The 12798-nt window shown below is 36.8% G+C and overlaps 1 protein-coding gene across 4 annotated transcripts in view; it reads right to left on the reverse strand.

Moving 5' to 3' along the window:
• The window catches only part of IL1RAPL1 (interleukin 1 receptor accessory protein like 1), a 723370-nt gene that overhangs the window by 697330 nt on the left and 13242 nt on the right, over positions 1-12798 (reverse strand). Inside the window, exons 2-3 of one of the 4 annotated variants that reach the window (XM_035316059.1) lie at positions 9859-10273; positions 9438-9516 (exon numbers count right to left, since the gene is read on the reverse strand). The exons of 2 other annotated variants lie outside the window; for them this stretch is intronic. In XM_035316059.1, the coding sequence (XP_035171950.1) occupies positions 9438-9456 (19 nt within the window). In that variant the 5' untranslated portion in view covers positions 9457-9516; positions 9859-10273. Of the gene's footprint in view, positions 1-9435; positions 9517-9858; positions 10274-12798 lie in introns of all 4 variants that reach the window. One more of the 4 variants, XM_035316057.1, reaches the window with a different exon arrangement.

The following is a 12798-nucleotide window of genomic DNA, read 5'->3' on the forward strand; positions in this document are numbered from 1 at the left end:
ATACATAAAAACATACATACATAAAAACATACATACATAAAAACATAGAAAAAGGCTCTCCTTTGTAAAATATTATCTGCATTGTTAATGCATAAAGTTCTTCTAAACCAGTCTCTATATAAAAACATGGTCCTCATCTTCAAATATCTTTCACTCTCAGTATTACAAATTTAGGCCTACATGAAAGAAACTTAAATTCTAGTGAATTTTAATTAAATAATTTTGGGAACTCAGCCTATAATTTAACAAAAAATAATAATGATACTAATAAGTAGAACTCTTCCATGCTGTTACATTAATGTTTGCATCCCAGTTAAAATAAATCATTGGAAGGAAGGAACAGCTATCTTTCTTTTCTTTTTTTCTTTCTCTCTCTTTTTTTTTTTTTTTTTAATTGATGCAGGCTAAAGAGAAGCTCACTGAATAAAAAAGCCCAATATTGTACTCCTGCTGATTTGTATTTCATGAAAATAAATGACAATTTTTCATTCACTAATTCATCATTTATCATTTCATTCATCAATTATTAAATATCTTCAGCCACAGTAAATAGGTAACCACTAAACCACTCAGACTCGAAGTACTGTGTCTGTTAGTCAAGCGATTTAATTTCTTTAGGAAGGCCTTAGATGTTGGTAAAAATAGTAGGCCTTGGCCCTATAACCACTTATCCACATGAATAACTTCAGTTACATCAGAGAAGCTGATGAATTTGGTAAATTCATCAAAAACTCATAAAATTGGCTCCAAGCCAACACAGGAAAGTTAAGCTGATATACATATGTTAGGGACAATGGTCTTCACTGTTTTTCAACATTGTTTCTAAAAAAGATGTACATATTTTCCTAAACTATAAATAGACTACATGTAACAGATACTGTCCTTTGTTTAAATTAGAATATCTCTTATCTGTTTCCAAAATCACCTAGCATGCTAAGAAAGAACTCCAAGGAATTCTTATGGATGCTTCTGCTGGGGTAAGAGGAAGAGTGAGCCTGATGTTCCTTCAGCTCAGACAGCTGCATTGTTCGTGGCTAAAATTTTCTCTACCTCATGGTCTTCATCTAATTGTCCACTGTCCATGGATTCTTCACCTTCAATTCTGACCTCAATTGCTTTGTTTTGATGCCTCACTATCTCTCTGTAAAGAAATATATCTACATAGATAATGCAATAGCACTTACAGGTACATCTGGAAGATGTGCATGTATTGCAAACTGTTGCAGTGTAGAGATGTTAAGCCATCATGAAGAATGAATTGCAAGTGTCCTTACAGATTTTAATGCTGCTCATATAACAGTATCTGCAACTGAAAATAAACTTTCTACCATATAAAATAAAATAAAATAAAGATTCCAGTGGTATTTAAATAAATGCATCCTGTTCATGTCTTAAAGGACACAGAGCAAAGTAGATTTTCTTAAAGGGTGCAGCAGAGGCAAAATAAAGTCATTTGCTCATGGATTATTCACAACTGAGAATTTTTCAAAGAAAGCCAAACTGTTTCTTAGTTCATAACCAGTATTACCCTTCACTACTGTTCAGAAGTCTGATATACTCACATACCATAAATGAGTATAAGAAGCAAAACCAGGCTCTCTTTCCCATCTAAAAACTTCAGCCACAGTTTGAGTGAACACAGATTTTGCTAGAAGAGTATGCTCTCACATTACCATTTTGTGTACAATTGACTAACTGTGTATTGTTCTTTCATGTTAGATGTTGTTTCATTATCACCTGAATCATCTCAGTATCTAATGAAATTAAACAAAAACTAAGGTTAAAAAAAAAAAGTCTTAAAAAAATCCTAATTGAACACAAATTTAAAAAGTATTAAGACATACACATAATTTCTTTGCCTGTGAATACATGAGACACAAAAGCATTCATTTACTATATTCTTGAAGTTAATTTCACTGACCATTTGCCATTCAAATAAACAATTAAACTTGTAAAATAACATATATTGATACATTTTCAGTAAAAGACTATGGATAAATAGCAGGTAGACCCAACTATCTTCAGCCTAACATACATCTTCAATGTAAAATGAGAACTACTTAGGAAAGCATCTTTTACGAAGTATTTCCAACCTGAACACTGACAAAAAAAGTGGTCTACAGAGTCAGATATTGCAAGTCACTTGCTCTGCTCTGTGTTAGTAGCTGGGAGCCACCAATTAGTCCAGAAGTTCATCCTTGACTAATTGAAGTTAAAAAAGCTAGTTATTCCGTCAAGCATCCTAAGGCAGTGAAGTAAATGAAACAAGCTTATTCTAGTATACTAACTTTACAAAGAAATGTTAGCGCTGTGATTTTTAGAGAACTTTATTAATATCTCTGTCCAAAAAAATTTTTCTTCATCTGCTTAATTCCCAACTCAACGACCACCAGACGGCTTGAGGGAAGACATTCAAAGACCAAAGCATGTGCTTTGTAGTGTGAAAGCTAGAGAGCACTTGGCAACTTGTAGAATCACTCTTTCACATTTAAGAACAACAGCAAAATTCCCTGTTCTGCTCAATAGTAACAATCAATCTCAGTTAAAAAAATGAAACTGTTAACCAAAAATTCTTAACCAAGACATGCAGGCTAAGTTCAGAGCATTACAGTATTATCTTTTGTTTCAGGACTGCGAACTCTTCATCACCTCTTTCTAAAACGGTCATTTTCAAGTGTAATGAATATTCATCACCCTTCTTCAAGAATATTGATTAAGTACTGCATAGCTTTCCCTGAATGACTGTTAAGTATATACGCACAGCTTGTGTATTTTTCATTTGTGAAGCAGAGTGAAGAAATAATTCATGAGAACAATTTTGAATATTTTGTGTAGTACACTGATGTTTTCACTTTTATACTACACAAGCTACACAAAATTCAATGTTTACCATATTTTTTTCTAAAATATTATTTTAAAAACAACTTATATATATATATATATATATTACCACAAATCATCATTTTAAATCTCATTAGAATGGCTGTTGTGGTTAAGTTTCCTGGTTGGAAATGTATCATACCAGAAGTCCCAAGACCCTGATAAGTGCTAAACAATATACCAACACAGTACAAAAAGTCTGAAGACCTTATGATTCTGATAAAGGTATATAGTTTTGACCAAGGTGAATACAGTGTAGCTAATGCAAAATCTTCCTTAGAAGATAAACAAAAATAGAAAAATTGATCTTGCAGATTTTTTAGCTTCTGGAGCTAAGCACAAATCTGATTCACAGCAAGAGGCACTAGGGTCTGCAGTGGTAAACCCCAGCCTGTTCACATAAGCTCTTGTCTCTTACTGTGATGAGACGAGTACACATCTTTCCTGCTGAGCTGCATGGGAATTAAGGCTGCTCGGTACTGGCAGGATTGGGCCACAGAATCTGTATTATTTTTATATAATTTTATTTTTAGGAAGAGTTTTATGGTGGTTGCTTAGAAATTTGTTCTGTCAGACTAGTCTGGTTGGAAAGTAATGAAAAATGGACTGGAGAAATCAAGTATAACTGAGCAGACCACTTAACAGGAGAATTGGATGTTCCATGCACGCAGAGTGCGAGGTGCCAAGAAGCTACTATGTACTCAGGGCTCAATAGCTTTTATTAAGGCAATAATAAAGTAAGCCTTGTTTGTCTCTGCAGCTGGCGAAGTCTCCCCAAGTCGCCGTCTTCCAGTTTCTACTCTAACCCCTCTTCCCCCAGCTTCCCTTCACTGAGGGAATGACCGTCAACTAACCTTATTAAGACAAATGGTATTTTAGATTTCAGTAGTGAACTGAATTTATGTCAATAAATTCATATGCATAAAACACCATTAGATTAATCTAACTGCATCTGGACTATGCTTATGACATTTAATAACATAATTATTGCAATTGAAAAAACAGAGATATGCCATTTGACAAAATCATATATATAATTTACATTTACTGGAGAAAGTTAAAATTTAATGCATGCCTTGTACTTTTACTATTATGACAGAATTTGCTGATAAAACAGCATTGAATACTGACTAATTCTTAAACTCACGTGGACATAATCTACACACCATTACAGGAATCCAGGCTTAAATATGGATATGAAATATATAATACAAAGAAATGCAAACTTATGATGCATATGCATCTCCAAAAATTCATATATTTTTTTGCAGATTCTAGTAAGTGGTGCTACTTGAAAAATATTAAGAAATGAAAACAAGCAGATGCAATTTTGTAACATATTAATTGCAAATATCATAGTTCAGCTGTACTCATTTTACAGCTGCCAAAATCTGTTGTCTTTGTAATACTGTTATTCTAATGTTGCAGGTCAAAACCAGCAGACAGCTGTTCAATATCTGACGATTCTACTAAATAATGCAAGACTACACAAACAATGGGATATGTACTGAACCAGCCTCAGTGAAAAGCATAAAATAGGAAAATAATTATTTTTAATCCTGTTATGGATTACAGAGACATATTAAATAATGAATTTCTTAAGAAACATTACAAAATAGTGCTATGAAATATGTAAATCTACTGTTCCATTTTTTTCTCTCTTTATTTTTTTTCCTTCTTGTGCTAAAGTGTGATTTCAGCTGTTTGAAAAGTATTTGCAAAACTGGGTCAAATTCAATAACCAGTTTCTACTTGGAAAAAAAAATAAAAAAAATGTTTGTCAGATTTACAAACCAGCAGAAGTGGAAACGTTCTTTGGGCTAAGAGGGCAGGAGGGGGAATCTGGAACATACATGCACAGAGTTTATGTTCCTGTTTTAACAGGAGCAATGGGAGCTTTAGAAACAAACTTCAGGCAGAACACCAGAGCTTTAAAAAGACTAGCCCACATGGCAGCACTCTGTTAGATTTTTATTTAATTTGTTGACAGATGGTTTTGCAGGGTTATGTAAATGGTAAAAGCATTTATTAATTATTAGACTTTTTTTTTTTTTTTTTTTTTTTTTTTTTTAATAGGAAGCTCATTTCTTCCATTAAGGTAATGTAGTTTTTCATTCAACTCACTTCACTTAATTTTACCAGCCTACAATACCCTTCATGCATTTGCCACAATCCCCACAAATTGCCTTCTTTTCACTCACTATGGTTTTCTATCAGTGGTTTTTTCCCCACTTAAAGCCCCAGTTTCTACATTATGTGTCATTGTTGCATTTCCGAATAGATACAACCTGGTCTGTGAAACCAGCTTGAGTCTGTGCAGAGGTTCAGCCATAGGCTCTGATCCATGCGTGCTTGGTGGGGATCAGACCTCTCCTGGTGCAGAGATGAAGGGAGTGCTGGCACTCCATCGTTCAAAGGAACCAGCTTTGCATGCTCCAAAATCTGCTCTGGAAACCAAACCATAGAAGTGGGAACCACCAGGGATTTGCTTCAAGACTTACTGCTTCAGACCAAAATGCTAATGTACGTAGAGCCCAATGCAGATGATGTAACTGAGAACTATTTTGTACCATCAGCTTAATTACTATTCAGTCCATAGCTACATTCATCCTGACCTGTGCTATACACACAGGTTGTCAGTTTTGTTGTTGTTGTGTTTTGTTATTATTATTTGTTCTTCAGATTACTCTGTTCTTTACTTTTTTTTTTTTTTTAGAATTTTTGAAGAAATAACTTCTGAGTGAGAAGTGCATTAATTTTCTTTAGAATCTCGCTTACAGAAACATATTTCATCCTTAATACAACAATTCATTTTGTTTTGTGTACAAAAATGGTTTAAACTTTATTTCATTGAGCAATATAAATCCTCTTATCTTTGCAAACTGGAAAATAAATAGCGTAAAATTACTACTTGGGGAAACACTCATATTCTGTTTTCTCTGTGTAGCTTGTTTCCTCTGGTAATATGAAAATGTGTGTGTTGTTTACCTTAAAATAGTCAAAATTATGTGCAAGTGTCATGAATATAAGATCTTTTATTAACTTGACTGAATGAACAATATTAATTTCAGCACAGAAAGTAAAATCAAATGAAAATAAAATTTAACAGAATTCTTTCTCTAGTTTTTCTTTATTTTTTTTCTTCAGATGATATCTAGGACTGCATACATGACTGTATTACTAGCAAGTAACAAAATATTTTTACCTAAGGAGAGGGAGAGAATACATAAGCCTGAAAAATTATGGGCCCTCCATTTCTGGAAACACTATTTCACCCCTGGCTAGCTTCTCTACACTCCTGCAGTACCAGCCTTAGAGCAAGCCTTCCTCCCCCCACTGATTCCTCAGGCAATTATTATTGCTTGCACCAGAATGAATATAGCTTTGGCTAGTTGATTAAATATGCATGAAATTAGTAAGAAAAGCATTTTATTTCTATATGCCCAATATTGAGACAGAAAGGTCTGAAGGGTCTGTGAAAGTGCTTCCATCTTGAGATGTGCCTCATTTGGCTCTCCTCTCCCTGATGTAGGTAAGAACATGCTGTTTCTGGACTGCTTTTTCCTATCTGCCCTTTCCTATCTTATACAATAACGAAGAAAAATGATACTGTTTTTATGCAACTTGGGACTTGTTCCTATATCTTTAGTATTTTTTTCTTTAAAACTTCCCAATTTACTTTAATAAAGAATATTACATCAGTATTCTCACTGCTGCACCATATATATGTTAGGACAACCTTGATTTCTCCTGCTCTCTTTCTGTGATACATTGTAATTTCTGAGGCTTTTTTTATTCTAATTAATTATAGGATGTTGGGAGTTATTAGCTTGGAGCTTGTGACTTATCAGTGGTATGGGGTTGGTACTCTGTAGTCTTTTTTAAACTAACTGTGTATTTTAAAATAACTGTGCATTTTTGCATTCAGACACAGCCAGCTAGACTCCCTGGCTGCAGCAGTGCTAAACAAAATAAAGGCAGGAGGAAGGCTCAAGCACAGGATCTGCAGCCATCCTCACTGCCTCCCTGCTCACACACTCCCCACCACACATTCACTTTGGGCAACCTGAGGCTCCCAGTGCTAATATCCAATCATGGTGCAGGAGGGAGCACCAGGTGGGTGGCAGAGGGGGTGCAATTGCATGTCCTTTGCCCTGCAGACTCCCCAGACAGCATCCCACAAGGTTCGCAAATGAACGTCCCTATATGTCATCCAGGTTACACAGCACAATCCTTTCATTTCTGCTGTAACAACTCCAGTCTGACAGGCCATAACAATGCCTTTGTGTGATGGCCAATTTCTTGAACTGGGGGTGGGGGGAAGCAACAAAAGTAATAATGATGTCTTAGACAACAGGAGCCTCACAGGATTACCCCTTTGGGCTATAAGTTACATAGCCTAACACAGCTTAGTGTAGGTTCTTGGCCTGAGGGAACAGCACGTGGCTATGTGTTTCACTTAGCAGTACAAGCACAGACCCTTCTCCAGATGGTTTCTGACATCTTCCTATAATGCAAAATTATATTTGCCCCTCCTAGTCTTATTCCTGCACTTAAATGCCATACTGAAACATCAAAAACCTAACATAACTGGAAATTTAAAATACAGGTTATGCACATTTGAGATAAATCTATCAAAGTGGGTTGGGTGGATCCTAAAGTAATTGCACTCCTGTGACAGACTGTTGTCACTGTCACTGATGATCTACTTCACAATGTCTATCCTCTAATTTTACATCCTCAGTAATGGTTATTTGTTAAGATGGAGAGGTTTTGAATGAGAATGTGGTGCGTGATAAGGCCATAGGGCTGAGGAACTCTTTATAAAACTAGAAGTTAAAAATTAGGCTACCATACACAGTTCTCACTACAAATAGCCTATAAAAGCTAATTTACATTACTACTAGCTAAAATTAACCAAAACCTGTTTTTGTTTGTTTATTTATACTTAAAATCAGGCTGATATTAATGCCTAACATCTCATGACTTTCTTTGAACAACTTCTTTTGGAAATTTATACTCTTCCTATGCCAGTAGCATTATTGCTCCATTTCTTGACTTTTTAATAACAAGGTATTAGAGAATTGCCTGTCCTAAGCATATGTCTAAAAGTTTGAAATATATATATATATATATATATATATATATAAGATGTATTTACAACTTGTGCTGGAATGCCAGATTTGCTGGCACGGTTTTACAGCTGAGAGGAGGGGATTTTAAAATAGTATCGGATAACCATAGGAACAAATGAGAAATATAGTGTCTTGTTATGGTAAGATAAAACATGATCTATGAGGTCTCTGCCTCATGCATATCACTATTTCTGGTGATACTGGAATGTGCTCACAGTCAGTGAGCAAAACTGACATGCTCAATCTTACGTAACTCTATATTAGTAACTACCATGATATCCTGCATAATATACCTAGGAAACAGCACCAGAACCTTAATCCTTCTGGTATCAGGATGATTTTTTTAAGCAGGCTAAAGCTATGAACAATAGTGCTAAAAGAAAGACCACTGTTAAGGACCCTTCCAAGAGCAGAGAGAGCAACACTTTTGGCTACTGTTCAAACACAAGGCAGATTCTCAGCATTAAAGGCATACTTAATTTATAGTGATAAAGCGATATAGATTGGCCAGGGCAGCCACAGACACCCTGTAAAGCTGAACATTGCTGTATGTCGGATGTTAGAAAAGCATATGGGATGAGTACAGTCTTCAGAATGACAAATTGCTGAATAACTGCAAATTCGGCATCTGGATTTTAAGACAGGTATGTGAGGGAGACCTTCTCTGGCATAATGTGGAAGGCCTTAGCCAACACGCTACAAAAGGTAAACCTGGATGAACAAGTGCAAAGAAGACTGGAAATACATACAGGGATTGGGAAGTCTAACTCAACTAGAAAATGGTAGCTTGTTTACTGTGATAAATATCAGAGAAGTTTGTTTTCTTGCATGCTGTCCGGGAATAAGCATGAGTCAGAAGAAAAGTAATTTCAGTTATAGGACACTAAATCCAAGCTGTCCAGAAATTGTTTTGGTCTTGAAAGCAGAAACCTGAATAGATGGACAAACATAGAAGAAAACTGCTATGAGAGGGAGTGGGTATTGCATAACAATAAGGCCCTATCCCTAAGGATGAGCACGTGTATTCGGATTTCTAATACATCCTGCATGGCAAGGTAGAGGATCTGGGAAACAAGTCACGATTAAAGTTTAAGAATCTCTCTAAAATGGATTTAAAATAAAAATAAATAAATAACTAAATAAAAGATAACTTGTTCCAGGAATCATTTATGTGCTGTTTACTGTATTTTTGGAAAAAAATAATGTAGCACCAGGAATGCATATCTATAAATGCATGTGGTGGTTAGTTTATCAGTGTCCTGTTTCACATGGAAGTAACTAGGCAGAAAAAAAAAAAAAAAAAAAAAAAGTATATCTCACATGTGAGTAGGTCATGTAATTTTGTTGTTGTTGTTTTTAAGATTTAACAACAAAAAAAAACTTTATAAAAGAGTCTTTGAATAGCCTTTTTCTGACTCAGCTTTACCATGCAAACACCCATAATTCAGAAGACATCTTTCTACAAATTTCTGTTAGTATCTCCTGTCTAGTACGAGGCTGGTTGTTGGAGGACAATTTAAAAGTCAATGCATTTTTCGGAAGCAGACATCATGGTCTATGAGCGATACTCACAATTCAATTAATTCTTTCAGACTGATAAAAGTAATAACGGTGATATATTAAATTTAAATTTTCATAAGGTGTTTCACTTGATATCATATGACCTTCTGATTATTAAGAAGGCAAAATGTCACAAAATCTGCATTAAAAATTAAACATCATTCAAATTCAAATAGATTAAAACATGCTTATTAAGAAAAGCTCAAAAACCTAAATTCAAACTAAGAGCCCAAATATTTTATTTAAATATTCAGAATACTATGTAATAAACAATTCTGCTTACCTTCCCTCAAAAACAGTTTATTTTTCTGTTTTCTGAAGTTAAGACGGTGGAATTTCACTGATGGGTAAAGATTTTTTCCACAGAGTTGTGAAAGGCTCACAGGAATTTGTGCAGAAATTTCTTCATCCATAGGTAAAATTACCTGACACAACTGATATGATTTGAGCAAATTAATTGTTTGGATAGCCCAGTGAAAACTGGGCTGTTGTTTGCTTTCTCTTAGGTGGCATCTGCAGGTGGTCTGGCATCACACAAGCTGTGTGCTCTTCATGCAGAGGGACCTCACTGTGAGAATTGGCTGCTATGAGATTAAGCTTGAGGTGGCTTTTTATAGCCTTCCTCAATCATTCAAGCAGACTAAAAAGGCAGTGAACTCCAACCTCTGTTTCTTCAAATCCCCTCTCTGCTGTGATGCCTACGAAAAATTGAGAAGGAAGTGGTAGCTGACGGCTTCTGTCAATAGTGTTGCCAATGTGGTTTTGTTATTACTTGTGCTCCCCAGCTGTCTCCTGTAAGCTGTCTCCTGTAAGCTGTATGCAATGGGTCCTGAATGTGTGCAATGTGGAGGGAAATGGAAACTGGGTGATTATGTACAATCTTGTAATAGAAAGAAATAATAATTCCTCCAACAACATTTAAATCCCAATTCTCATCCAGACACTAACCACAATGCCTGCCTCTCCCACAACACACACAATTGCTAATTCAACCAGTGCAAGGTAAAAGCTTTTTTTTTTTTTTTTTTTCCCCACAACTTCATCATAAAAGGTTCCTAAGGATATAGGCAGATGCATATTTTGTCTGCATAAAGTCATTGCATGAAGTTATGGACAGAGTGGGTATAAAAACATCTCTCATGGAAAAAGTGTAGCTTGGCCTTTAAAAGCAATAAAGCCCTTAATTGAAATCTGCTGAACAAACATTATCTGCAGGAGTGCTAAGTGCATTTTGGTTTTCCTGTAAATGGGAAATATGACCATAGCAAATTCTGTTTTCAGTGGAATTGTTTCACCAAACCTTTGCTTCTCAAGGCTTTTTTTTTTTTTTTTTTTTTTTTTTGGCAGGACAACTGGTAGGAAAGAGTGTAAAAGACCAAGGAGGCTAGTGGCCTAATCCTGAAGTTCAGCTGCAACATGCCCTGGACGGTAGCTGTGCTGGAAGCACATTTGCCTCCCCAGCCCTGACTGTGAGCACTCCTAGTGAGGACCGCACCTCTCCATCACAATGGGGGTGAGGGAGGCAGGGGGAAGGGGAGCCCTACAAAATCTGATCTGACTTGTCTCAACAGCCTGCTATTGATGGGCATAGTGGTTCTGGGGCATTTCAAAGGGCAACAGCAGAGGTGTGGGCATTTTCTGAACACAGATATAGACAGACACAGATCCAAACTATAAGGCTAAGAGTGAGCTAATGTATTCCAAAGATTTAAATATCTGTTTATAAACATACTTTTCATATTTAGTCAGATTACCTCTTTCCATTTCACTCCTCCATTTCGCATGTGCATTTTACAATGTCATAATTAGAAAGTACCATCTCTATAACAAAATCCCCAGAAACAACTGCAAAGCCTATGATTATTAGCTCACATTCCTGAGGAGGAGGAGTACAGCACACATGAATGTTTTCCTCAAGGAAACCCATCCGTCTTCTTTGATAGGATTATTTCTTTGTGCTGTCCTAACACCACAAAACACCATCTTACCCTATCTTAATATTTCATGGTCTTTAATGTATTTATTCCCACAGGAGGCCTGTAAAGTGAGAATTGCTGTCACCCTGTTCGACGCATGGAAACTGATGCCAGGCAACATATATCTGCACAGCCAAGCAAGGCAATGCTCAAGTCAACTTCCTCCCCTGGTTCCTACATCACCTGCACTGCCTAACGTTAGTTCAGTGCTGGTTTCTGATTGGAGTTAGTGGGCAAGGGAAGATAATTCATGCCAAGGGCCACTGCTAATGCCAAGGTTAGCAGTGCTTGCTTCTGTCTGTGCTAAACTATCCTCTGACAGCATCCCAGCCAGCCATGTATTCCTAAACTATGTATTCCTAGAGGTAGTCTAGGATATGGAACACCTACCATCAGTTTTGTGCGTGAAAAAAATATCACCTTTGTAAGCTAGAGTTTAGCCATCACTTCACATAACCTAAAATAACATTACCCCCAAATCCTACAGAAAACAACAACAATAACAACTAAGTTTTGGGACCACCACAGGTGGCTGAGAAGAGACTCAAGGCAAGTCAGTCCTGGCCCACCTACTTGAGAAGTGGTGGGATCTGAACTTGTCTGTCATGGCACTCCAAAATGCGGTCCCCATTCCTGGCATGTGGCCAGATGGCCCTCAAGAGCTGCCAGAGGGGGACAGCCCCCAGCCAACCCCACTCCTTCACCTGGGAAATGATGTTACACTAAGTCTTAACATTGTCCTAGGAGGCAGGGGTTTCTCCCTAGAGATGTATATTATATAACCGAAAAGATTACAATTGACCTAAAGTCATGCCAGAGGCTTCTGACAGACACCTAGGACTTCTCAGTTCCTTAATTATTAAAAGCCTTTCATTAATGTTCACCCCAGAACAGCCCTGCCAGCTGTTAGAGAGCACATGTAGCACCTATATGGCTGAAGACTACAAGGAGGCAGTGCTTCCTGACCGCTGGGAAATTGTGGCTTTCCAAACACCCACACTCGTCATCAGCAAGCTATGTGGCTATGCGTGGGGGCACCTGGTGTCCTCCCTGCCAGCCAGGCGCTGCCAGTGCTCAGTTGGCAATGAAAAGGAGGTTGAGCTTCATCAAAGTCACCCACGTTGGTCTAACTGCAGAGCTCCCCTTACTTCATCGGGCAGGTATACAGCTAATTTTCTGTCTGTCTTATGAGATCACAGGAACATGTTGTGTATGACGTAACAACTGAATCGCCTTATAATGTAAGT

Source organism: Oxyura jamaicensis, chromosome 1 (genome assembly GCF_011077185.1).
Source record: "Oxyura jamaicensis isolate SHBP4307 breed ruddy duck chromosome 1, BPBGC_Ojam_1.0, whole genome shotgun sequence".
NCBI classification, from domain to species: Eukaryota; Metazoa; Chordata; class Aves; order Anseriformes; family Anatidae; genus Oxyura; species Oxyura jamaicensis.